The 25,642-nt window shown below is 46.2% G+C and overlaps 13 protein-coding genes across 13 annotated transcripts; 7 read left to right on the forward strand and 6 right to left on the reverse strand.

Moving 5' to 3' along the window:
• Positions 1-2,356: 2,356 nt before the first annotated feature.
• TrAFT101_006399 (uncharacterized protein) lies at positions 2,357-3,934 on the reverse strand (the record flags this gene model as incomplete). The annotated part of the gene is made up of 1 exon (XM_066127748.1): positions 2,357-3,934. One exon carries the CDS (start codon positions 3,932-3,934, stop codon positions 2,357-2,359), a length of 1,578 nt encoding a protein of 525 aa, XP_065983861.1.
• Positions 3,935-4,316: 382 nt separating this feature from the next.
• On the reverse strand, positions 4,317-6,314 carry TrAFT101_006400 (uncharacterized protein; the record flags this gene model as incomplete). Its single annotated transcript, XM_024901513.2, has 1 exon — positions 4,317-6,314. One exon carries the CDS (start codon positions 6,312-6,314, stop codon positions 4,317-4,319), a length of 1,998 nt encoding a protein of 665 aa, XP_024754744.2.
• A 405-nt stretch (positions 6,315-6,719) lies between these two features.
• On the forward strand, positions 6,720-8,539 carry TrAFT101_006401 (uncharacterized protein). The gene is made up of 3 exons (XM_024901516.2): positions 6,720-6,949; positions 7,000-7,062; positions 7,124-8,539. Exons 1-3 carry the CDS (start codon positions 6,768-6,770, stop codon positions 8,415-8,417), a joined length of 1,539 nt encoding a protein of 512 aa, XP_024754743.1. The 5' UTR covers positions 6,720-6,767; the 3' UTR covers positions 8,418-8,539.
• Positions 8,502-9,778, reverse strand: TrAFT101_006402 (uncharacterized protein). Its single transcript, XM_024902189.2, has 2 exons — positions 9,254-9,778; positions 8,502-9,196 (listed from the first exon to the last, which is right to left on the reverse strand). The coding sequence occupies exons 1-2, from the start codon at positions 9,729-9,731 to the stop codon at positions 8,661-8,663; spliced, it is 1,014 nt and encodes a 337-aa protein (XP_024754742.1). The 5' UTR covers positions 9,732-9,778; the 3' UTR covers positions 8,502-8,660.
• A 470-nt stretch (positions 9,779-10,248) lies between these two features.
• TrAFT101_006403 (uncharacterized protein) lies at positions 10,249-11,594 on the reverse strand. The gene is made up of 2 exons (XM_024910833.2): positions 11,382-11,594; positions 10,249-11,331 (listed from the first exon to the last, which is right to left on the reverse strand). Exons 1-2 carry the CDS (start codon positions 11,577-11,579, stop codon positions 10,546-10,548), a joined length of 984 nt encoding a protein of 327 aa, XP_024754741.1. The 5' UTR covers positions 11,580-11,594; the 3' UTR covers positions 10,249-10,545.
• A 267-nt stretch (positions 11,595-11,861) lies between these two features.
• TrAFT101_006404 (uncharacterized protein) lies at positions 11,862-14,034 on the forward strand. Its single transcript, XM_024910832.2, has 2 exons — positions 11,862-12,196; positions 12,248-14,034. Exons 1-2 carry the CDS (start codon positions 11,929-11,931, stop codon positions 13,528-13,530), a joined length of 1,551 nt encoding a protein of 516 aa, XP_024754740.1. The 5' UTR covers positions 11,862-11,928; the 3' UTR covers positions 13,531-14,034.
• On the reverse strand, positions 13,650-14,957 carry TrAFT101_006405 (putative secondary metabolism biosynthetic enzyme). The gene has a single exon (XM_024909141.2). It carries the CDS (start codon positions 14,745-14,747, stop codon positions 13,773-13,775), a length of 975 nt encoding a protein of 324 aa, XP_024754739.1. The 5' UTR covers positions 14,748-14,957; the 3' UTR covers positions 13,650-13,772.
• Positions 14,958-15,330: 373 nt separating this feature from the next.
• TrAFT101_006406 (uncharacterized protein) lies at positions 15,331-16,439 on the forward strand. Its single transcript, XM_024909140.2, has one exon. It carries the CDS (start codon positions 15,543-15,545, stop codon positions 16,335-16,337), a length of 795 nt encoding a protein of 264 aa, XP_024754738.1. The 5' UTR covers positions 15,331-15,542; the 3' UTR covers positions 16,338-16,439.
• A 534-nt stretch (positions 16,440-16,973) lies between these two features.
• TrAFT101_006407 (uncharacterized protein) lies at positions 16,974-17,726 on the forward strand. Its single transcript, XM_024902188.2, has 2 exons — positions 16,974-17,086; positions 17,160-17,726. Exons 1-2 carry the CDS (start codon positions 17,032-17,034, stop codon positions 17,597-17,599), a joined length of 495 nt encoding a protein of 164 aa, XP_024754737.1. The 5' UTR covers positions 16,974-17,031; the 3' UTR covers positions 17,600-17,726.
• A 409-nt stretch (positions 17,727-18,135) lies between these two features.
• On the forward strand, positions 18,136-20,171 carry TrAFT101_006408 (uncharacterized protein). The gene is made up of 9 exons (XM_024904846.2): positions 18,136-18,361; positions 18,421-18,555; positions 18,610-18,790; positions 18,841-18,924; positions 18,981-19,077; positions 19,133-19,256; positions 19,307-19,417; positions 19,469-19,857; positions 19,912-20,171. The coding sequence occupies exons 1-9, from the start codon at positions 18,224-18,226 to the stop codon at positions 20,087-20,089; spliced, it is 1,437 nt and encodes a 478-aa protein (XP_024754736.1). The 5' UTR covers positions 18,136-18,223; the 3' UTR covers positions 20,090-20,171.
• A 1,232-nt stretch (positions 20,172-21,403) lies between these two features.
• On the reverse strand, positions 21,404-23,517 carry TrAFT101_006409 (uncharacterized protein; the record flags this gene model as incomplete). Its single annotated transcript, XM_024911126.2, has 3 exons — positions 21,404-22,962; positions 23,028-23,240; positions 23,301-23,517. The coding sequence occupies 3 exons, from the start codon at positions 23,515-23,517 to the stop codon at positions 21,404-21,406; spliced, it is 1,989 nt and encodes a 662-aa protein (XP_024754734.2).
• A 645-nt stretch (positions 23,518-24,162) lies between these two features.
• TrAFT101_006410 (uncharacterized protein) lies at positions 24,163-24,784 on the forward strand (the record flags this gene model as incomplete). Its single annotated transcript, XM_024904696.2, has 2 exons — positions 24,163-24,379; positions 24,441-24,784. 2 exons carry the CDS (start codon positions 24,163-24,165, stop codon positions 24,782-24,784), a joined length of 561 nt encoding a protein of 186 aa, XP_024754733.2.
• Positions 24,785-24,826: 42 nt separating this feature from the next.
• Positions 24,827-25,111, forward strand: TrAFT101_006411 (uncharacterized protein; the record flags this gene model as incomplete). The annotated part of the gene is made up of 1 exon (XM_066127749.1): positions 24,827-25,111. One exon carries the CDS (start codon positions 24,827-24,829, stop codon positions 25,109-25,111), a length of 285 nt encoding a protein of 94 aa, XP_065983862.1.
• Between the last annotated feature and the right edge of the window lie 531 nt (positions 25,112-25,642).

Genomic DNA, 25,642 nt, shown 5'->3' on the forward strand with positions numbered 1-25,642 from the left:
ACAATCCTATTGACCTCTATTAAACCGGATGACCTCTATCAAACCGGATGACCTCTATTAAACCGGATGACCTCTATTAAACCGGATGACCTCTATCAATCTAGGCAGTCCTGATCAATCTAGGCGGCTACAATTAAACTAAATAAAGCAGCAGTATTCTTTTATAGTAAATTCTGTACATCCCAGTGCATTACACTGTTTTTTGGTGGGCTGGCTTGGGCGCTGCTGAATCTAGCTAAAATAGGCTAGTCTAGGTGGGAATACCGCCCGAATAGCAAAAATCTACTGCCCGAATAGCAATACTCAATTATTAATAAAGTAAAATTTTATTTTTAATATATTAATATATATATAATTAATATACAATCCGTTTTTTTAAAAAAATATTAAATTTTAAAGTTTATATAATAAATATAAATTTTATAAATTTTATATAAATTTACAAATTTACTTAATATTTTAAATTTAAAGTATTATACTAAAAGATTTTATTAATTTTTAAAAATTATTTTATTATAAAACTTTATATAAAATATTATACAAAAATATTGTTTATATTTTTTTTATTAAAGGGTTTTATATTTTATTAAATATTTTAATTATAATATAATTTAATAAAACATAAATACTATATTCATTAACTTTAATAATTTTATAATAAATAATTTAAAATTAAATTGAAAATTATATTTATATTTTTTAGAATAATATTTTTTATTTATATATTATTAATATTAAGCTAGTTTTTAATATTTTAACATTAATATTATATTTAAGGGTAGGCTAAGCACTAACTCCACAAGAGACCTTTAACACAGCAGTGTACATTATACTTCCTATTAAATTCACATAGCCATAGGCAACAGAAAATCGTCATAGGGAAATTGAGACTGGCCAATTTGTTCAATTACGTATTCTCTAGTGTTTTTTTATCGAATCTATTTATCTCACGGTCGGCTAGTTTATCCGGCTCATCTAGTCGCGTGGCTTCGGGCGGCGTTCCCAGGATAACCTCTTTAACTTCCAAGGCGGCGGCAGCTATAGTAGCCAGTCTCGTAGCAGATAGCTTGTTTCCTGATCCCCTTGGCCCGTCCCTTTGTAGTTCTATTTGCCTGTGAACTTGGCTGTGAGCGCGAACTTCTCGTTGACTGAGAAGAAGAGGACTGGCCTTGACCCTGGCTTGAAGTTGTCCCTCCTTTAACCTTAAATTTTAAGGCACCGCGCCTCACCCTTGGCTTTAACTGGCGCTTTTAGGGCTGCTTTAGTAGCTGCTGCTCCTGCTGATTTTCCTTGCTGTTATCTGTCTTGAGGGTTGAGGGCATAGTCATCTTCTTGTTGTTGGGAAGGCGAGGCCGGCCCACAAGGCTTTGAATGATATTAGGATTGCGGATCTAAAGCAGGGGCTTTTTCATATCCTAGGGCAATCTAATCAGCAATATTCTCATAGAAATTGTAAAGAAATTGTGCTAAGGGCTTAGTTAATCATCATTGGGGGTGGATATCTTTCTTGTAAAGTGCCTCATTGGCTTCGATCTTCTTAAGGATCTTGTGGGCGCATGGAAGGGCATACTGCTGCGTAAATCAGCTGCTGTAGGACGGAAGCTCTGCTGGGAAGGTATAAGGCGCGAGGGCATGGAGGCTATCACCAGGCGATGCTGCTACCCCACGAATTCATCGACGACCTCGACTCCGTCTTCTTCGCAATCGAGTAGCATAATAACTTCAACAATTACACAATCGACTACAGCCTCATCTGCTGGCATGTCCGGTACTACTACTATAAGCACAACCTCTACACCCTCAAAGATAATAAATCCTCTGGAAACACTCCTGTCGGAGCAATTGCCGGCGGAGTCGTTGGCGGCGTGGCTAGGGCTGGGTTTATTCTTATTCTTCAGAAAATCTTGTTAGCAACCGAACTCACAGGACGAAAGAGCGCCAGAATTGAAGTCACTTTAGGAATATTCATCGAAGCGCTTCGACGACCGAGGCGGAACAGTCCTTGAGGCTCCTGGAGATGTGGAGAGCCATAGATACGAACTATCTGGGGTTCCTTTGAATCCCGCAGAGATCAGGCATGAGCTCCGTTAGAATGCGGGGTTACTACTGTGACATGGATATTTCGGTCCGGTAGATTTCAGCCTTCAGTGCAATTAATAATTCAAGCCCATGATTTTAAAATATTGTACAGTCTCTGCTTACTTTTTGTCTTTATGGGATAACTCAATTATATATCCCACTATATACTATGGCGAATGATATGGCAAACGCGGTGTATTCACTCTATACCTAGCGAAATGAATTTAAATAAGAAACTGAAGTATGAATTATTGTTGCCGTAATATAAAACCGCCAACTATCGAGATTCCTTCTTTACTCTTGTGTCCATTTTCAGTATCCAGTTTAACTCATCTCGTTTCAAGCATTGCTCTAAAGCAAAACTACCCGCCAAGCTCTCCAACTCCTCCTTTGTCTTCCCTCTAAAGGCCTCAGCAAGCTCCCAGCCCAGATACTCACTCATCAGGCATTCTCTAATTACCCTTTCAACTTGCCTATCAAAAGTCCAAATCTTTGGGTATTTCTTTTGTTGAAAGTGCTCGGGAATCATCTCTTTCAATTTTGAAATGAGTGGCTGATAGACTTCAGCGTCTATCTTTGTCTTGTCGGCACAGGCCCAAAAATCCAGCCCCAAGCGCTGTTTCTTCTCAAGGAATGGGCCAATAAGGCGCATGTATGGGCTCCCAGGGTCAAGGTACACCATGCCTTGGTAGCCAATGTCCTTGTACAGCCAGATGCTCCACGATACGCCACCGAATTCCTTATATATTGCAAGCTGCTCTTGTAATAACGCGAAGCGCTTAGCATTAGTTGTTTCGGCATCTGGATCTATCCTTGGATCTTGGTACACAGGGCCGAATTCACCGTTCCATATTGGCACACCTGCTTCTCTCATAAACTTGACTTTGCGCCTAAAACTGGTACGCAGCCTCTCCTTCTGCTTCTCTGTCCCGTTATACTGTTCTGGGAGAGGGAAACCCATCATACTATAGTCGTGGCAGCTATATACCGTATTTGGCAAAGCTTTTTTTGCATCAAACGCTGAGAAATCCATTGCATAGGTATTTCCATCTAGAAACAACATATGATCTGGGTCAACAGCTCGAATTGCTTTTTCGACTCTCTCATACCACGATATAAGGCGAGTATGTTGAGAATCTGCCGGCTCATTGAGGGGGTTATATCCTGCAATTACAGGATTCCCTGTATAATGACTTGCAATAGCCACCCAAAGTTGAATGGCACGATCTTGGAAGTCCCGAAATTCCCAGAATAAGGCTTTACTTAAGCCAGAATCACTATGCCAGTCCTGATTTTGACCACCAGGAACAGTATGTAAATCCAGAACGATATATATGTTGTATTTTGAGCAGATATTAACGATTCGGTCTAAGAGCTCAAATCCCGAACTTTTAATAGTATTAGGATTATCGTCATCCATAAAGTGCCGGTAGTTGAACGGCACACGGAGACAGTTAAGCCCAAGAGAAGCAAAGAGTTCTGCATCTGCCTCAGTGAAGAAGTAGTGGAGAAGTCGAGAAAAATAGAACTCGGCATTCTCTTGGCCGAGAACCTCTATTAATGCAGCCCGATGCTCGTGTTCATGCCCCGAGTAGCCAGTGATGAAGTTTTCCATGTTAAGCATCCCGCCTAAACCTGCACCCTTGAGGACTACTTCATCGCCGGCCAAGTTGACAATATTTGTGCCGCTTACACGTAGCATGGTACACGGTGGATGAGTATGTTTAGCATTTGAGCGGCTGGTTGCCGCATCTTGAGTTGCCGAAGGGGACATTGTAGGCGTCTCTGTGTTGATTCTTGTATTTAATAACGACGGTGATAAACCTGAGTGATATTTTACAGAAAAAGATGCCATCTTATACGGAACTCAGGGGTTTAGTTAGTTCTCAAAAGCACTGCCATCGAAGCAAGCAAGTCTGGGGTCTAATGCGATATTCCGCACAAGTGGGGCTGATCGAATCTCTCTTCAATAACGGTGGCGTACAATGTACATATAGTGGCGGCTTTGCACTACAATACGGAGCCATCGAGTCATGCGCGAACCTTCTGATAGCTATGTTAATGAATATACTCCTCAGCACTTAATTTAGCCGTTAACTCTTCGACGTCGTTCCGCAACTAAAGAAGTGGCACCATATTCGAGACATTACCCTGAGCTGATTCATGTGACGTAGAAAGGAATAGCACTTTGACGTCGAGATATATTAGGCTAAATGACGATTGAATAACTCAATAGCTCACGGAATCTTCTTCCGAGCCGCCTGCAACTCTTGTCTTGTGGTGACTAATTGCGGAAATTCCCTTTCCCAAAATTCCAACATGTCAACGGTTTCATCAATACCAGTCCGCCAACCATAAGGTAGCGTTAAAATATTTGCCCCTCTTGCGCTATTCTGAGCTGTATTCGAAATATTATGTAGTGCAGCAGCCACTAAAATTAGAGCGCTCCTTGAACATGATTGTATCATGAAGAGAGTCCCATGGTGACGATGTTTATACCCTGGTGTATTCACAGTGATCCTCAACGCATGATAGTCTAGTGCTTTTTGTGCCAGTCGCTTAATTCCCCAGCCTGCTAAAGGCATGCCAATTTGTATCTCTTCGACAGTCAGCATATTCTTCCTCAGATACGTTGATATAAACGGCCAGTAAATAAGTTCGTAAAGATTGATTACGTGTCCACGGAGGACAAACCTACAAATATCGTCTTCCTCTGCAGGGGCATCAAACGACAGACACAAAGGAAGCGAAGAAATCCAGTCTTGGGCTTGTTCTTCATATTGTGGCACAGCTGCCGCAAGAGACTCCAAGGCATCTTGAGCCGACAATATGTGCGTACTAAGCTGGAGCATTTCTGCATGCAGGTTTGAGGCTAGCCGTCGGAGGGAGATCTCGGCAAGGTAAAAATACCAAGATATAGTCTGTCTGGGTACGCAAGAGTCTCTATTGGCCTCGAGCTCTTGCGCTGGTTGCAAGTTAGGTGGCGTCGGCAAAAATGGTGGGTAGAAGGCCAGTTCTTCTTCTGTGAGAGAGAAGTCTGTTGGTCGTAGGTAGCTCCTCATTTCTCGTTCTGATTTCCATGAGGACCAGTAGGTAGCCTGCTGAAGCGTTTCCAGGGAGTGGCTGGCCGGGCTTCCATCGCATATCGTCGATGAGGGCGGAGGTGATAACGAGTTTAAGAATGGTAGTTGTTGGCAGGAAGCAAGTGCCTGCACAAAGAAACGCCAGGCTTTGATAGGTTGAAATATACACATCATGTACATCCCAGATAGGAATAGACATTGTGTAGAAATAATATCTTCGGAACAAAATGCAATGCCAATGCGTCGCTGTGCAGCATGAAAGAGCGTCTCAGCACTAGCATATGCACTTGTCCCAGGCATCGTCTCCAAAGTCGGTCCAAATGGACGAGCAATACAGCCCAGGGCACAGATCAGAAGTGTTAGACAAGATTCGGGAGACCAGTCAATACCATTTAAGATAATAGACTGAACCATGCGACGGGTTGCTTGCTCATCTAAAACGGGATTTTTCACGTGGGCATAATTAAAGAAGTTATCTAGCAGATGATTGACTCGCTGGAGATCAAGCTCAGTGGCAAGGTCTGTTTTCGGCGATAGAAGGGACTGTAAGGAATATTGGCCAGATGTCGTGGCTGACTCAGACTCTGGAACCCCAATCTCGTTTATTTCTCGACTGAGATCACTCAAGACGTCCCATTTCATGATATACTCTGGACTCGGAGGGATGAGCTCAACCAGAATCGACCTGCTAGATGCAGCGTCTGATTGGTTTGACAAGGTTTTGGACTGAGTGGAAGTCATTCCCAAGGCCAGCGTCTTCATAGTCTTGTCCAATTCGTCCAGACGCTCAAGAATCTTCAGACTAGCTGGGTCAAACGTGGAAAGATCCACAGGCGACTGGATGCATGTTGCGCCAACCTTTAGGCAGAATGAGCAAGAGGGTTTTCGATTATCGCATTTTGTCCGTCGAGCGCGGCATACTTGGCACGCTGTCACGGCACGTCTTCGACTGTAAAATGCAGTTCCCCTCGATGCTGGCCGAGAGCCGGTACTGCGTTCAGGAGATGCCTCCTCAAAATCTACTTGGTCTGTGGCAACATTGCCTTCTGACATGGGTATATCTGCCATCGTGGTAACTGCAATCGTGTAGTTTGAGACTGGGGCAGTTGTCGGAATCGAGGTTGCGGAGAGGATGAATGGGTCACCAAGCATAGTCAAAGCAGGCTCATGCGGAGTGTCGCACTTTTATGATCCATCTCTACATACTCCCTAGCCAAGGGCTTTACCCCACACGTTGTTCAGTGAAGCTAATAAAACCGGCAGTTCCATCTTCATAAGGACTATTGAATTGGCTGGCCATCCACGCGATAAATAGCGAGACCCACAGGTAGCGGAATATCGCATTTAAAAGCGCAGTGGCGTTTAGCCACCATAATCGGCCATCCCGTATTTCTGCCATCGAGCGTCTTAACTCACTTTTGGCTTGTAATTGATGTAACATCACAACCGCTGCCAAACCGAAATGGATATAAGCTCATATTTCCCCAGATTTCCCCACGGGGTAGGTTATTAAGTCAGTACGCTGAGCTCAGTCTGAGCATTCTGACAGTTTCACAATCTTCCTCCTTGTTAATCCAGGAATCAGCGTCGAGCTTATGATTCAAAATGTCGGAAATTGATGTAAAGATAAGTGACATCCAAGAGATCGAGAGTTGCGAGAATGCCACAACCGGCAATGATCAGCGCGCCCGACGTCCAGAGCATAAATTGACCATTGCCGAAATCTGGAAGAGTCACAAACTCGTTATCTGGTGGTGCTTTTACTGGGCCATGGCCGCAGTGGGTTGGTAAGTTGCTTCTCTTAGGATGGTTACCGATGCATCAGCTGATAGAATAGGGGCTTTGATGCTCAAATCAACGGCGCTATGATCTCCGTTCCGTCTTTTCGACGTGATTTTGGGTACGTTGGTATTCCCCACCTCGCGGCTTATATGCTTGGGTCCACCACTAACATGATGTAGATATACTGTCGATGGAGAAGCCATTCTCCCTGCCAATTGGCAATCTGCATTCAACGTCATTGGCACCGTTGGCCAATTTTTCGGTGGCTTCATATGCAGCTGGCTGGCAGACAGGATTGGTCGCAAGAGCTCTCTCTTCATTGGTGCCATAGTCTGCAGTGGTGGCTGCATTGGCGAGATTTTCTCTTCTACTCGCCCAGCCTTCCTGGGATCCAAGCTCGTATTTGGCGTCGGCCTGGGTTTCTATCTTAGCCTGGCGCCCATGATGTCTGGCGAGCTTGCTCCCGTCGCCCTTCGAGGCATTGCAACTGCTGGAGTAAATCTTGGAATCGCCATTGGTCAGCTCATATCCAACTCTGTGGTCAAAGTTTTTGGAGAGAGAGATGATCGATGGGCGTACCGTGGGCCTTTTGCAACACAGATCTTCTTCGCTCTATTCCTTCTTGTGTTTCTACCCCTATCTCCAGAAAGTCCATGGTATCTTGTTCGGGTCAATAAGATAGAAAAAGCGAAAAAAGTCATTGCAAGACTTTACGGCGAGAATGACGCAATCAGCACACTGGCAGAAATTGAGGACACCATCCGACATGAGGAGCTCCAGGGAACCAAGAAGGCAAGATTCATTGACTGCTTTAAGCAAACTAATAAAATTCGTACCGGTATCTCAACTGGAGTTTTCCTATGTCAACATTTGGTCGGCATCATCTTCGTCCTTGGCTATTCGACATACTTCTTCCAGCTAGCCGGCCTTGACGTGTCCAATTCATTTGATCTTGGGGTTGGTGTCACGGCCTGCGGCGTCATTGGTAACATTGTTAGCTGGTTTATCGTCGAGCGTTATGGTCGCCGGAAGCTCTTTCTGTCCGGCATGGTTACCCTCACGGCCCTACTTCTACTGATTGGCATAATGGACGTTGTCCCAAATCAAGCTGCGAAGTGGGTCCAGGCCGCTAGCACTGTTATTTACGCATTCGTCTATTTTCTCACCATTGGTGCGGTGGCCTTTACTATCCTTGGTGAGGCATCAAGTACAGTTTTACGCGCAAAGACAATTTCTCTTGCGACCGCAACACAGGCTCTTTGTGGCTTAGCTATGAGCTTTGCTATCCCGTATATGGTCAATCCAGATAAAGGGAATTTGAGAGGGAAAGTTGGGTTCATATTTGGAGGATTGGCCATAATTGGTACCATTGGAAGCTGGGTGTATGTGCCAGAACTTAAAGGGAAGACGTTCAGTGAGATTGACCATCTCTTCACAGAGAAAGTACCTCCTCGGAAAATGGGCCGTTATTAGTATTGTCATTTTTCTAGGATCAGACTAGGATAGGCTACTAGGGTTGAGACCTGCAAGACGCTGGGGATACAAACTTAATTCGACTGGAGGGGTATATCGACTGTGTCTTTTATATCATGCACTACTTATATTCCTTTCTATACTTAATTTAAATGTATGAAACTTTTCTATATTATCTTTATTGGCCGGGATCTGGAGACTATACGATACGGTGACCACCCGACTTGAGGAACCTTTGTCCGATTAGTGCCCATTTTCTGCCAAACCATTGGCTTTCTGTGCCGCCAAATTGTCAAAGAAACTCCTTGTTTCAAATGTCCAAGGCCCATTTTGTTGAATCCATTCTTGCAGGGTAATCTTTCTGTCACTTCCTGCAACTAGCCATTTGTCGTGGTGGTCTTGATTCTCTTTCTCTCCCCTTCCGTATACCCCGTGCTCGATAGCCATGATGAGTGTTTCCGTTAATTGGCCAGAAATGTTATCAGGAAAATCTTTGGCAAATACTTCTGGGGAAATAGTCTTTAGAGCGACATTTTTACCTCCCTCTTTGCTCAAGGTTGCAACAAGCTCCCTCGGGGTTGTCCAGCAACTTACAGCGTTGACCCTTACGCCATTGCTCTTGCTACCAGCTTCGAATAGGCCCATGATGTACTTGCCGCCATCTCGTGGAGGGTCAATAAATGGCCAAAGTGCAGAATCAGATGAAACTGGAAGTGTCAAGTGTGGATCATTGTTCTGGCCTCCACGAATTAAGTTTTCGATGAAGCTGAAGAACATAGCTAAAGAATGATTAGCTGTTCGCCGGAACGGCGTTGGAAGTAATTGATTAGAATTACCTGGCATAAAATAGGATACAATCATATTTTCCTTATTTTCCTCTATGTGGGCTTCCACGATGGCTTTCCCGTCAAAGTATGGCAGTTGGGTCAGCCTTCCCCCTGTGAGTTTCTCAGCCCACGGTAGGGATGACCAGATGTAGTGTCGAACGCCCTCAGTTTTCACGGCCTCGAAGAGGTTCTTGCCCTGTTGCATTTCGATGTCCTGGGAGTGAATGGACCAATAATCGGTCATACCAAAGACTCCATAAGAGCCTTTGACGGCAGTTTTGAGAGACTCGACATCATTCAAATCACCCCAGACTACTTCCACACCATTTTCTTTGTAAACCAGAGCCTTGGCGCTGTCTGGACTGCGAGTGACGGCTCTGAGACGGTATTTTGCTTTCAAGTCTACGGAAGACAAAACAGTGTTGATTATGCCGCTGCCTTGGGCTCCGGTCGCACCAAAGACAGTCACAAGTCTTGAAGTGCCCATCGTGGCGGTGCTTAACGATTTATTGAACTATACAGCCTTACGTTTTAACGCCTGTACATATAACATGAGTAGTTTGGAGAGTCATATATACATACGCGCATATATATATATATAGTTCTGCTCTTGAAAAGAAACGGGGCGTGTATTCTCAATTGAAGCATCGTAATACATTGCACTTGGCGGCAGGCGCAAAATACTGCACATCCAACTCAAGGACCTCATCATACAGACAAACAACTTCGACGCAGTGCTCGGACCAAGAATGCATCGGAGATCGGGGCTTACACATGGTTTCCTTGCAAGCCTTGATGTCGGCCATCTGCAACAGCCAAATTGGGAATATGTCGGGATCCGAAGGTTTGGGGTTAATCACGTAGTGGGGCTAGCCTGACACTAAGTTCTAGGGCTGACTTGAAGTCATACTTTTGCGTTTTGCATTTTGTAGGTTGATAATGTTCTAGCTTCGTGAAATATAGACAGTCAAATTATCATTAAAATGCTTTATTTTATCTTTCTCTGTGATAAATTATGTTATTGATGGGCTCCATTTTGGGTATCCACGACAGAACCAGCCGACCTAAACCAACCAGTTGCCAGAGAATGTAACAACCCTGACTGGAATCTGGTGTACTGAGGTGACTGGTTTGTTCATTTAGTATCAAATGGCATGTGGACAGGCTGAGTACGCTCCACGGGGTTGCTGTATTTAGATCTGTACAGCAAGAGACTCGCAAGAGACCCAAGACACAACGACTTTAACCAAACCACCTCAAGATATCGAGCCCAGGGGCAGGAATTAGTCAACCAATAGACACTAATCAAATTGAATCCGAAACCACTTCTTCTCTCCATTCCTAACCTCAAATGCCACTTTCTGGTCCTCGGCCAGCTTCCTCAACACTTCCTCCATCAATGGTTGAATCGCCATCTCTCTCACGGCTTCGTCCAATCGATCCCCATGAGCCTCTGTGACCAGTTCCCTTACTGTGACACTCCCTTTTCCCTTTCCTGCTCTAAGCTTAATCTTCTGTAAAACTTGCAATGCGAGGACCTCGCGCTTGGCTTTGACAGCTAGCTCATTCTTAATCTTTCCGGGCAAGTTATCAATGACCATGCCATGAGCTGGATAACCAATCTTACAATTGTGCATGGACATAACGCGCAGAGATTCCATCCAAGTATTGAGGTGTTCGTTGGCCGCTGTTCCATGGCCGAGTATGTTGTCTCCCGTGAACATGGCATTATCTTCCTCTAAAACGAAGCACATGTGGTCATGTGAATGACCAGGCGAGTGGACTGCACGAAGCGTAGCGCCTTCGACAGAGAATAGCTGGCCGTCCGCGATTGGCTGTTGGTTTATACCGGGTGAATTTTTATAAATGGAGTTGGATAGATAGGGGTAAAGGTGACACAAGTCGGGTACTCCCCCCATGTGATCGCCATGCCAATGGGATATCAGTACGTAGGACAATGAGGCATTTTCGGCCTCGAGGGTAGTAGACAACAGCTCTGCCCATTCTGGAATACCCTGGCCCGTATCGATCAGAATCCTGTGCCGACCAGTCCCAACAATGTAAGTGTTGGTCCCTTGAAGCGTGAACTATCTTCCGTTAGTCTTAGTTCCTGCCCATGACATATTGGTCCAGTTACCATTCCGGCATTTTGGCCCAGCACTCGGATGACTCTAGGACTGATTCTCTCTACATCCGCTATGGCGGGTAAATGAGACAGTTGAGCTTCAAGATAATCTTGAAATGAGCTGAGATCAAGAGCCTTGTTAATTTGCATGTAACCTCCTTTGTGCTTTTTCAGAGGTATTTCCTCTATGGCCAACGCCTGATGAGCCATATGTGTGACTGCAATGGCAAATATTTCGAAAGCGAAAAGAACAAAAAATGTCCAGAACACAGACTCAAAATGAAAAAGGCCAAAGAAGAAGGAGAGGCAAAATGAAATCAAGTAAATGCGCTACAAAGCTGTTACACCTGGTACAATACCTATCGGGATTTAAAAAATGCCCGCACCTCGGGCATTTGACGCGGTCAGAAAAGTGATACCTCAAATCCCGAGCGTGCTACGGTCTCCTGGCTTCTTATCATGAATAAACGAAGACATCAAGAAAGGAAATTTTCGCCGTTTCTGGGCCTTGAAAGCTTGCTGTTTACACAATCAGTGACATTCTGATACGTTCATAATCATGTCACCATTGCTGTTTGGCCACAACGTCGCCGGTGATAGGCACGAGTTTGATCCGGAGCGATGGATAACCAATCATTCCTCTCGTCAGATTGGACCCAACGAACAACCGGGTAGCTCAAGGCTGCCAGAACAGCATCCAGGGACCGGCATCGATGTGCTGATTGTTGGTGCCGGCATGGGCGGCCTAATGTCAGCGCTGGAATGCTGGAGAAAGGGACATAACATTGTTGGAATCCTAGAGAGACAAGATGGGCCTGTTTATTCAGGCAAGTATTTTCTATTCTCTCAGTGAGTATCCTATTCTGACAACTGCGTAGGCGATATCATTGTCATTCAGCCTTCTGCTGTGTCGGTATTCAGACACTGGCCAGACCTGATGCGCGATATGGAAGAAGAGCAAATTGATGCCAGTGTTAAATATGTAAGACACAGCGGAGAACATATATACGGGCCTACTATTCCAAATTTTAACGAACCAGAATTTGTCGCTGCCCGCAAAGGCCCTCCCGTCGCAGCGGCTCAGATTCGACAAAAGTTCTACCGCATGTTACTCCGCCAGGTTGCCAAACTGGGATTGAAAGTCAGTTATGGGAAACAAGTCGCTCGATACTTTGAGGATAACATCTCTAACAAAGGAGGTGTTATGCTCGAAAATGGAGATATTCACCTTGCCGATGTGGTTGTTGCCGCAGACGGGTTGAGGTCGAGGTCTGAATCGCTTGTCTGTCGAGGGGATGTTGAACCTCCCCAGTCCAGCGGTATGTCTATATATCGCATATCGTTTCCACGGGAGATGGCTATGAAGAGTGACTTGGTCCGGAAGAGATGGGGCGATTCACCTGCAATGTGGGAGTATTGGCTTGGTCCCGGAATGTACATTGGGATCTGGGTCTCAGACGAGATTGTTGGATGGGGATTTACGCCTCGAGATACGGTAGGCACACCAACAGAGACTTGGGAGCCAGATACCGATGCAGAAGAAGTTGTGAAGGCTCTTCTGAGAGCTCCTGGATGGGACCCTGCTATTCCAGCCCTTATTCGCAGCTCACCGGAAAAGGGCATTGTCCACTGGCCATTGCTCTGGCGTGACTTGCGCCAGGAATGGACTTCGCCTGGAGGTCGTGTGGTGCAAGTTGGCGATAGCGCTCACAGCTTCACCCCCACGTCCGGCAACGGGGCCACGCAGGCTCTTGAGGACGCTATTACTCTCGCTACATGTTTGCAATTGGGAGGTTCATCTCGCGCTGTGCCAATGGCGACCAAGATTTACAACCTACTTCGTTATCAGCGAGTATCCTGCGCCCAGAAAATGACGTTCGTAAATTCCCAGCTCAAAACTGAGACAGACTGGGATGCTATCTGGAAGGATCCCGTCAAGGTTAAAACCCGCTTTCCGAAGTGGGTTTTTAATCATGACCCTGAAAAGTATGCCTATGAGAAGTATAGTCAAGCTTTTGCTCATATCGTTGCCGGGGTGCCGTTCGAGAATACAAACTTCCCGCCCGGTCATAAGTTTGTGCCATGGACAATTAATGAAGTCTACAAGGAAATGGAGAACGGTAGGCGCGTTGAAGATTTACTAGATGGGGATTGGTCTTAGAGTGAAGCTTGTAGGCCGTTTGCGGCTATTTCTTTATTCTGCGGGAGTGCCAAAAAAAAAAGAGACGCAGTGTATGGTGGTATACTAGTCATTCACTATCATTAACAAGATAACAATTTGTTGGGAATATAATTGCGATTATTACATGTCACTAGCTGAGAATTTATTCCTCTAATATCTATCAGAGACATTGAATCTGAGTTGCAAGACACAACAATCGCATCCGACTCGTACTACCTTAATCAAAAGCTACTCGTTACTCCTGGTTTAATACTCTCAAGTTTCGTTACCAACTCTTTCCACACGCGATCCTGTGTCGTTTGGCCTTCCTCGCTGAGAACCCATGGGGACGGAGCTCCGACTTCACAATCATCCAAATACTGACCATGGGATTCCGCGCCTGAAGTTCCACCATGAACGAGGATTCTGCCGCCAATCTCGGTCGACCGTGCTACTAATAACTTAAGCAGCCAAAATCCGAAGCCATTATATTCGCGGCCCAAGTCAGAATGGCACAAACCGGGGTTTGTGCAATTGATGGTAACGGGATAGCTTTCTGCGGGATGTTTCTCGGCAAGGGCGCGGACACCAAACACCTCGAATAGTTTTGAAACAGCATACATATCTGCCCAGTATTTATTCGCCGTGACTTTGTCATTTACTGTTGCGAAAATTTGGCCCTCTGGGCATGACTTCTGCGGCAGAGTGGTGTGCTCGTGGACAGCCGAGCTTGTGATGGACAGCGTGGGCCGAGTATGGAAATTGGCCGCCGTGGCCTTGAGTTTGGGCATAACGAGTGCCGCGAGGAGGAACGTCGAGACGACATTGACTGTAATGGATGCCTCATTGTCCTCGGCTGTCTTGTATTGAGCCGGCGCGATACCCGCGTTCGCAAGAAAGATGTCCACTCGATCAAGGTGCTGGACCACACGATCGGCAAATTGCTGCACGCTCGCATATAGAGCCATGTCCAATTCCCAGACCTCGATAACTTTCTTCCCGCATCCAGTCGTGCTTTCAATGTCTAGCTTGGCCTCATGGCCTTTGGTCAAGCTGCGCACAGCGAGAATCATTTTGCTGGCGCCTAGTCGTACAAAATGGCGAGCTGCTTCTCTGCCAAGACCGCCATTACCACCTGTGATGATGATGGTCTTGCCGGTGTAAGAGCCTGTCGGGTACGGGATGCTCTTGAAGAGTTGACTGTAAAAGAATCCCATGATGATTTTGTGCGGCGTAGCTAGGAGGTAACGCACTGCTGCAATCAAGGTTGATGAAATTGAACCATACGACAAATTGCAAGACGGGTATATGAGGCATGGACTCGTGAAAGGATTGCATTGTTGCGACTCCAATAAATGATGTTTTTCTTCGTTATGCCCGGTTATTTCGAATCCTGGCCAACTAGCGGTAATTACAATTCTCCGCGAAGTAAGGTGTCGGCGAACACAATGGCCCATCATCAGCGGCTGCTGCATTCGGGGCTTAGCAATTACCGACATACTAATTACGCGAGTTTGTAAAAAGCCATTCAAAACTATACTTCATCACAAGTACTGTTACATTGAATAACTCATAGATGCTGTACTTTCGCACAGCTAAACGGATAGAAAATCCAGCCTCCACTGCTTAAACGTTATCGTCATGTATTTACTTTATGCCATCTTGACATCATAATGCCAATACTTTCGTGATACGGCGATAATTTCAGGAGTACTTTCGCTTCCCGATCCCGAACTGAGCTTTTTATATGAAGTCGCTCCGTCGGCTATCTATTGCCGACCACTTCAACGACCCCGGACTTTACGGTTAGTGACAAGAAGTGACGAGAAGAATGTCATGGCAATTGTCCGACTCTCTTCATATATAAGACAGACAATTATGCCTTCATTCGCGTACGTAACACGTAGTTTCAGGCAGAACATGTGCCCTAAATCGTAGGAAAGAAATATTTCGCTTTTCGGATATTTTAGATTCCGCATCACAATCATCCCAATTGTCTCAAAGCCACCAAAATGGTTACCTACGCCATCTTAGGCAGTACCGGAAACTGCGGCACAGCGCTTATCCAGAACCTTCTTTCGTCACCTCACAATAGGATCCATGCCTATTGCCGCAACCAAGCTAAACTGCACCAGTTACTCCCAGAAGTCGTCAACAATGCACAAGTGCAGGTCTTTACGGGCAGCATATTAGACCTACCACTAATCACCAAATGCATCCGAGGCAGCCAAGTAGTTTTCCTCGCGGTCACCACTAATGACAACATTCCTAGTTGCCGCCTTGGCCAAGACAGTGCCTTGACAGTCGTCAAGGCCTTGGAGAATATCAAAAAAGAGACCGGACCAGAGTTCAAGGCTCCAAAATTGGTCTTGCTCAGCTCTGCCACAATCGATGACCACCTTGCTCGCCATATGCCCGGCTGGTTTCGTCCGGTAATGCTTACAGCAGCCTCCCATGTCTACAAAGATCTGAGAATTACGGAATCTTTTTTACGATCACATGAAGACTGGATTAAGACTATCTACATCAAGCCAGGTGGATTGTCTCCAGATGTTGCTCGTGGATATCAGCTATCTCTAGATGAGGAAGAGAGCTTCATCAGTTATTTAGATCTTTCGGCCGCTATGATAGAAGCAGCGGAAAATATTGAGGGTATTTATGACGGAAAAAATGTATCGGTGGTCAACAAGACGCGAGGAGTGGGTGCTAGATTCCCTCGTGGCACCCCGACGTGCATTTTCATGGGGTTGATGAGACATTACTTTCCTTGGATGCATTCATATTTACCATCTACAGGTCCTGCTTAGACATCCACAATATTAAAGAACTGATAGCCTAGATTGAAATGCGCCACTTTGTACACTCTGATAGAGCAGCCCAAAAATCGCTCTTTCTGGCCAATTATTGTGGATGTGCTTGATAAAGCTAGTGTTGCTAAAATGAACTTTTACGTATTTCGATATCCACGTATTGGATACAAAGGTTTTTGGGTCCTGGGTTGGATTAAAATATATGGAGAAGAATCATAATCTTTTTTTTCTTTTTGGCAGATTAAGGCAAAGTAATACGTTGAATTCCATGCATTGTTCGCACAGGAGATATATGTGTTGTGACTTTACGATTCTAAACCCAGAAAACCTACAGCTAGGCTCTTACCAAGATATCCGACGAACTTTATCGAACTTTATCGAATTTATTAGCTTTATTCATCTTGTCCCCCTTCTCCTCCTTTTTATCATGATATTAAGAACACCGATAATATAATACTTGTCTTCTCTCGGGACAGCACTATGTCCGATCGGAAGTCGGAACCTCCCTCGAGAATGCTAATGCCGAGTGTCACGCTTACTTGGCGTCTGCCTGTACCTTGTATTTGATCTTTTTAAAACCAAGACAATCATTTGAGAACATCTCTCTCCTAAACTTCGTGCATGGTATAGAATGCCACTACCTTGACTACCGGTCGAATCATTCCTCACCTTGTTTCGCCGCAGCATAACAATGTCTATTACTAGCTCTCAAGCTACCTCAGTGGTAACAGGAGCGTTTCTCGCAGGCATGTCGTTATCATATACTATTCACGCAGATGCCAGGATGCAGATTGGCTAACCAGGACTAAACACATGTAGGGTCAATGATGGCACTCTCATTTCTAGCTGTACCAGTGTTCTTAGAAACTACCACGGACGCGAAGCAGCTCTTGTTCCAATGGGTTCGCATGTACCACTACGGTCATCAAATTATGCCGACCATGGCAATTAGCACGTTTCTCTTACACCTTTATACTTGCTACGAACGTAGCAAAGCTCAAAAATCATGGGCCATTTTCGGACTAGCAAGTGCTGCAACGATTATTATGCTCCCGTTTACGTGGTTCGTCATGGCTCCAACCAATAACCAGTTGTTTCTATTAGAGTCTGCGAGTAAGACCGGGCCTTCGGTAGCAGGGATAGCGGAGGTCAAGGCTCTAGTGGTAAGGTGGGCTTGGATGCATGTTTGGCGATCAATGATGCCATTAACGGGCGTTGTGTTGGCGACATTAGGCACTTTCAGTTCAGTAGCTCTATAGAGTAGATGGAGGAAGCCGTTCTAGCCAGAATAGCGTATGATCCCAAAGCAAAAGGCAGACACACCTGGATATTCATCGACCGTTACATACCTGCCTAAGAGCCGCTGTACCTTATGCTGGGTAGGGGTTTTTAGTATAGTATTTCACTTTTTGAAAGCAATTTAGCTAATTAATTCAGTTATTTAAGGTATTTTGAATCGATTCAAGCCGTGACGTGTTGAGAAGAATTCTGCTAACTTTGCCCATGGAACTGAACCTGTAACAAGTTTAATTGGCCCTTCTAATCAACGCCATTTACCAATATCGGGCCCCGAGCCTTCAGCTGTCGCATCACAATTTATGCGAAGGATTAGAGCCGAATCGCTGCTTATATCTGACATGCATGTCTGCCCCTCACGTTCGGGCATCGGGGGTTAAGCCGTCACGTTAGTCACAAATCGGGAAGGTCGGATATATGTCAGAGGCAGACTTCTGACAAAAATATCCGAATCGTGCTCTCTGAGAAAGGGAATTTTATGGCCAAAACATCCCGGAAATTTCGTGTCACATTTTCCCTTGGCGTTCTCTCTTGGAAATTGCTGTTTCGAACAACCCCAAGAGATCACTTATGCAAAAAGGGTAATTATGCTTACACTAAAGTTTCTAAGTCTAGCTGGAGTAACACTCTGGGTGTTTTATGTTGGTTATGTGGGGTTCCGCAGACGTGAATCATGGAAATTTGTCTTCAAGGGAAGGGTTATGATTGGCGAAAGAGCAAAAGCCGTAAGTGCGCCAAGTTACGTTTCTCCCCCCTAAAAAAATCAGGGCTAAAGCCGTGTTAGTCTGGAAATACGCCGTTTTCTTTGCCCGTATTCGGATACGGAGAACGCATGCATATCGTGTCCACAGAGCAGCATTGGAATGATTTGAAAGGTGCTGATATTGCTCATCTATCGCTGCATAGTTGGGTAAAATCGGTAAATTTGGAAAGTGGTTGCTATGTTCATACTAGTATACTAAACTTGAAGTAGTTCATTCAACCTCAATATTCTCTGCTAGACCAATGGCCAGACACGAGAGACCAGGAAGGCATGCCTATTATCCGGGCCATTCGGACTATGTCGAGCAATCTTCCTAGCCTCAGACCTCAGCTACTCGAAATCTTCCAGCATGATCTAGATATGACAATTCAGAATTCACCAAAGTCAGGTGGTATGTAATTTATCAATTATTTGCTAAGGCTTTGAGCTTATTTTGGTTAGGATTCGCCGAGATGACTCTAATGGCGACATTGGAGTACATGATGGTCAGAATCAATTGCTTTTTTATCCTCGGCATAGATGCTGGTATGACGATGCATGAAACCCTACCCGAGATCTATGACTGGACTAATTTGTCGTAGCAAATGACGTGAAGCTGGTCAAGAGCGGCATTGCGGCGACGAAGGAGATTGCCATCATTGGCGAAGCTGTTAGAGTAATGCCTTCAATTCTGGCGTTGTATGTGCACTACTTGTTTCAAAAACTATTTAGAAACTAACTTACGTTCTCCCAGCCTAGTGGCAAAGTTGGTGAAAGGCAAGAATCTGAATCAGCGGTATGTGCGCGACACAATGATGCGACTTGTAAATGCGAGACGTGCGATAAAAAGAAACGCTCTCAAGACTCTGTCTGACCCGGTACGTACTACACATATTATTGATAGCATATGCACTTATTCCAAAGTTAGGCAACCGTTCTTGAAGCCTTTGTGGACTCTAGCCCTGATGAATGGTCAACTTCAGAAATTGTGCACCACCTCAACATCCTTTTTACGACTACTACTCTTTCGCTAGGTGGAGTATGAAAGCCCTCTAGAGTTAGAAACTTCCAAAGCTAACTCCTAGTGAAGGTGGCAACTCAATTTCTCAAGGATTTATATTATCATACAACATTTCACACACAATTGATAGACGAAATTCAGGGGTCGCAGATTATGCCGTCGACATCACGAACGAAACAGACCTCTCTGTTGGAAGGTGTCCTCATGGAATCAATGCGCACACACTGTTTTCAAGCCACAGCCGTCCACAGAACGGCCATCAGACCATTCACATTCTCAGATGGCTATACAGTTCCGGCAGGAGAAAGTGTACAGTTTTACCAGGCAGGTGTTCACTTCGACGAAAAACGATATAGTGAACCAGAAACTTTTGATCCTACAAGGTTCCAAGGCGGTTTGCGTTCTGTGACAGATGTTGGGATGGAGTGGCCATTCTGGGGAGTAGGCAAAAACTCTTGGTGCGTTGTTATATATTAAAAATATATGTCCACCTTTATGCTGACTGCATCTAGTCCTGGAAGGTTCTACTTCACATATGCCGTCAGGCTCCTAGCTGCGTATTTGTTAACTGAGTTTGACTGCAAGCTAAAAAGCCCCGTTCTGCCGAACTTCCATGTTGGTGAGAGTAGCATTCCGAGTGAGAAGGTTGTGCTTCTTGTAAAGAGAAAAGAACAAAAGCTATTCGAGTAGCTATTGGGAATTTATTATTTTATTAATATCTAGTAAATAAGCTAATTCTCTAAAGCTACATGTGGGTATTAAAATAATAAAAGCTACTAGTTTAAGTATTATATTTATTATATATTGTATAAAACAAAATAAATATAATATTTATGTTACGACCTTAACCCTATCCAACCGAGATAGCGCCAGCGGACTACCTCCAGATTGGGGGCCGTCATGGGTTGCCTCCAAAAGTGGCAATATTCTCCTGTATCCGTTGCAAGGCCTGATGCTGGTCACGAAGGCCCACGTTCGTGTTGCCCGTCCCTACCCCTTCCAAGGAGTAAAGGAAACCCCACGCGGAAAGGCTGTATGTGGTAGTAACAGCAATGATAGGCTTTCCTATGCCCTGGATATGCCTATGCCCTGGATATGGCCAGTCCGAGGAAGCATCAAGGAATGCCGGCATGACATTAGCCTCGCGTGCAGAGGTATTCACCAATAGTCTCGGCTGGCTTACCAGGAAAGAAGTATTATACTGTTCCTCACAACCAGACCCGATCGAGAAGGCGTCGCCGTGGATCCAATCAACCACCAACAGCTTAAATGTTTCATTGACAACCGACGCTGGCCGGACGACATTCAGTGCCAGACATGTTTCGAATATGCGGGCGGCAAATGTGGATGACTGTCAGAGCACCGCAGTCAGCTTGGTGCGCCTATAGTATTGACGTGATCCGCTGCGTATGTATTCCGGCTTGAATGCGCTCAGTTTCCCCTTGTTGAATCAGGGGAAGCTTGGTCGGACTTAGTTGATATCCTGGACAGGCTGCGGAGAACTCAGTCGCGTTACGCTCCCCGGCCCAACTTTTAGTCAAAGACCGAGGCACTCGGAACCGTAGGTTACCCACGGGCTGCTGCGCATAGGGAATGCCCAAGAAAAAGTCTTGATTGAATCCATCGTGGTGGATGCCGACATAAGTGCCATTTTAGACCACAGCTATAGGGGCGGTGGCCTCCGAATAAGGGGGGGGGGGGGGGGGGGGGGGGGGGCGACTGTACGGCGGCTACGCCTATGACCCCGCGCACGAGGAGAGCGATCGAAGACAGCTTCGGGAACATTATGTAGAAGAAGTGCGGTAGAGATGCACCTCCATGCTAAGTCTGACCAAGGCGCAATAAGAATGGGGGCCTTGTTACTCCACCGGTTCAGTGATAGAGGGCTGTTCTTTCTAGAAGATCAAGCCAGAGCGCCGGTTAAGGGCCAATGAGCCGTATATGCATTGCAATGACTACCAGCTCTACCAACGACCCCAGATACCAGCCATGCATGATTCAGTCCTAGTCGCCTACTTGAATGCATTTTCCCGGCCTCCCGCCGTTGGTTTCGCCGCATTGCAGCATTGCAAAGCTGAGCTCCGGAGATAGATGTAAATAGTGGTACCCGAGATGAGGGAAAGCCCCTACCGCGACCTCATCTCTCGCTAGGAAGGGAAGCATGGCCGGCGAGGGCCAGGGTGTTTGACGATATGTCGCCATAAAGTCGTGCATTAACACCAGAGTTACAGACATCAGTCTATGAGGCGTGACGCTATTCAAGGGCAGTTGTCGCTGCTGGAAGAGCGCTGATATGGCTTGGAGATGACGCTGCGCCAACTGCAGTAGATGTTGCCGTGACACACTCCCTGCCGAGCTGTTGAAGTGGTTCGGGTAGTACATCAGCAACAATAAATAGTAGTAGCGAGCGCCGAGCAATGTAATACTGCTGTGTACGGTGGCGTTACCAGCCTCAATGGGCGACATCAGGCATCCCTTGCTGTACCAGTCCTCAATGGACGCCCGCATACTACTCAGCGTTGCTCGCCTATCTGACGGTGTCAACTTTGCGATCTCGGCCTTTTTCTTGAAATGAATTTGGTCTAAGATGCGGCTCTCTAGCTGTCGTAGCTGGATGACATGTCGACTTGAATGCAGCTTCCGCGCGTACGTTGCTCTCTCTGGGCTGGCAAAATCGTCAACCGTCAAGCCTGGAAGAGGCACATCGGCATTATCGTCTGTCAATGCCACGGGCAGACCTTGAGATACAGCCATCATGCGATGGAGGGCCAAGACGCTCCAGGAAAGTCCATGGCGTAGCTCGGTTTCAGCTGGTGAGTGGGCGTGGTCATCTGCCGGCCGACGTGTGAGGCCTGTCGTGATGGCCTGCCGCACGGCAATGCCGACAATGGAATATGTAGACGTCCATGCAGGATCGAACAGCGAGTAAAGCGCTAGTAGCATCAAAATCTGGACAGATTCGATGCTGTTTCGACACACACACTCCTGGATGATCTCGGCATAGGCCACCTCGAAATGTTTTCTCGTCTCCCTGGGGATCTGGCTGGCTCGCTCGAGGGTGGTGCAGCCAATGTACATGATCAGATATAGCAAAGTAGACTGAGAGTCTCGAAGCTTCTCAGCGAAATCGCCCATAGTCTCAAGATTCTCGAGGATCTCGGCCCGGTCGACAAATGGGTATGCCCTATCCACGTTCCGGAAGTAGGCGTCTACAAAGCGACGGGCTGCCGCATCTGGTGCACGGCCGTGGCCTACGACGAAGCCTTCGGTGGTTTGATTTATGCCCGCTGAGTTCCGGGAGGAAACATGACCGGCTGCGGGATCAGCGCTGCCAGTATCAGTGGATGATGTGTGACTGTTTGCTTCAACTTGAACATTGAGGCCCCTGCTTCTAGGATCAGAGTTAGTTAACTCGGCAGAGGTAGAGGGGAGAATTTCAGTTCCGACTTGAGGCTGTGCTAGATCCGATGATAGTGTCGTTATGAATGCCTTTTGGCTTTGAGTCTTGGACTCCAGGTTTGCCGAGTTTGCAGGATTCACACTGCTGTCTCTAGCGCCACGGACTATGAGGGCCAGTGTCATTAACTAACGAAAGTATAGGGAGATCATACAGACGGGGGCTAGTAACTGACGATAACAAGCATGAGCCAGGTAAGATGCATAACTTTCTTACGGCCCAGTATGTCCGTTGCCAGCTGAAGGAGGCCTACTCCTATGAGTTGGTCCATCGACAGCATGCCTCCCCAGACAGCCACATGAGTAGGATTGAGTGCAGTGCCGCCGCTTGACATTTTACGGATGAAGCCTTTGTTTGAGACTATGGAACTCGCGATGGCCACCTCTGATGAATTTTAAAAGTCAGTGTGATTTCGGGTTCCTCCTCGTCGACATTTGAACTCACGGTAGCCGTCCAGCGCGGCGCTGAACGCGCCCAGCATGCAAATCAAGGAGACTCGCCAGTAGAGGCGAACGGCTATCAACAAGGGCAAATTATCCAACTTGGATCGCATCTGGACTGCATCGTCCGAAGCAAACGCCTCGTCGAAAACCTTTGGTAGCTCGGCATTGTCCAGGGTTTCGAGATGGTAACCGCCAACTTTGTCGTGGGATTGATCCATGAACTTTATGGTTAAATGAGTATGTTTGGTAATTGTCACATGGGAGGATGGATGACAAGATTGGGGAGGTTGCCTCGATTAAATATGCCCGACTGCTTTGACTTTCGGTAGCCTCTGATTGTAGTTGTTATTCGTAAACGGCCTCCCCTTCTTGACACCGATCTTGAGAGAAATGAAATTACACCATTTGCTCCATGGATGCTAGATCGCAAACCGGGGAGCCTCCGATATGCGTAGATCGGGGCGCCTCCGACAAAATAGGGTCCCCCATGACCCCAACGGCGCGGAGATATTTGGAGAAACTGGGACAATGACTGATCAGCCACTATCGACTGGTGGTCCCCCACAAGATAGCCAAGTCTAATGCCGATTTATCGGTTGTTAGGGCGCAACGTCGGTCTTCTGTCCGACCGGCTTCTGCTTGAAAGAACGACCCGGCATATTAGGAGATCGTAAGAGTGATTTGGACTCAACTGGTTGAGAAAAGCCTGGCAATAGGTCTTGACAAAATTGCACACACACAACTCAAGAACGAACGCAGCAGGGCGCACAAGATTAAAGCATTCCTAAAAAACACACTACATTCAACCTCCCTTTGAGCCTCATCACAATCTCTCTCTAGCCTCACTTTCTTCTTTATACAGCATGCCAGTAACGCGCATCATACTCGACACTGACCTGTCTATGGGTTACGGCGCGGACGTCGATGATGGTTTTGCTCTCGCCCTGGCACATGCAGATCCAGCCATTCAAATGGATTTGATCACCACAGTCAATGGCAATACCGACATTGAGAGCGCCACAATCTTGACTGGCGTCCTCCTTAACCGATTTGGCATCCAGGACACGCCGCTCGTCCGCGGTTCAGCAACCCCCATCATTCATACCGATCAAAGCCGCCCCTCACGTTCCCGCACTCAAAGACACGGCGCGTCCTCCGACCCCAGGCTACGCCCCTGTGGCCATTGTCGAGCAAATCCTGGCCAATCCGGGCGAAATCACCATTGTCGCCATTGGACCTCTTACCAACGTCGCCATCACCCTTCTTCTCGAGCCTCAAATAAAGACAGCCATCAAGGAGCTTGTCATCATGGGGGGAGTCTTCTTCGGGACCATGTATTCACGAGACAAGCCGGGAGAGTTCAACGTCTTCTCAGACCCTGAGGCTGCCCGAGCCGTTCTTCGTTCTGGTATTCCTCAACGCTGGATTGGGCTCGATTGCACCCTGCGAGTTCGTCTCACCAAGGCTGATGCCCAAGAACTCTAGAAGGCTTCCTCGAGTTTCGCTGCGTTTGCGGGAGACGCCATCATGGCCTACATAGATTATCAAGCCGTCAGGTTCCCGGGTAGACCCAAGACTGAGTCGATTCCCATTTACGACCCCTTGGCCGTGGCTGTCGTGTCCAAACCCGACTTGTGCAAGCATAGGGACATGGCTGTATCAATCATTACGGGCGACGGTGAAACGCGCGGCATCATGATTGCGGATCGACTAGAAACTCCTTCGCCCCCCATTCCCAATTGCCGAGTCGCTGTTGATGTTGATAGCGAAGCGTTTCGATCTCACTTTTTGACGTTTATTCAAACGCTATAGCAATTCAAGCTGGAATATATATAAAATGTATAATAAACTTTAAATAATAAATGAAATAATAATAAGAATGCAGTAAATTAAAATTAAAAACACAAGTATCTATCTAGCTATAAAATGCAATACATAACACCTTGGTGAAACTGTAACGTATTTGGAGAGAAATTCTGTTAAAGGGCTTTCGCCAGGTTGTAAAATTTTTACACCGTGTCACATATTCTATCTTAATATACTAAATAATTACTGCCATGCGGCTACATGTAGATAGGTTGCATTCTAAATCAAGATAGCTCCCGCAACCCTAACTAATCTCAGCTTTCCACCCTTAATGGACCTATTTAATGCTACTTGTAAACTTTAGTAGCTATTTCTGTATTATAACAGTTTCCACGTAGTATAACACCCTTATAAAACACCAACTTTATCTGCTGTATCAGCCAGCTGTATTTAAGGGAGATGCATCTCTGTTACGTGACAAGGCTAGGTAGGTCACGGTTCCCAAGTTCCCTTACAAGCAAATATTGGACCCACAAT

The sequence above is a fragment of the Trichoderma asperellum genome, chromosome 3 (genome assembly GCF_020647865.1).
Source record: "Trichoderma asperellum chromosome 3, complete sequence".
Lineage (NCBI taxonomy): Eukaryota > Fungi > Ascomycota > Sordariomycetes > Hypocreales > Hypocreaceae > Trichoderma > Trichoderma asperellum.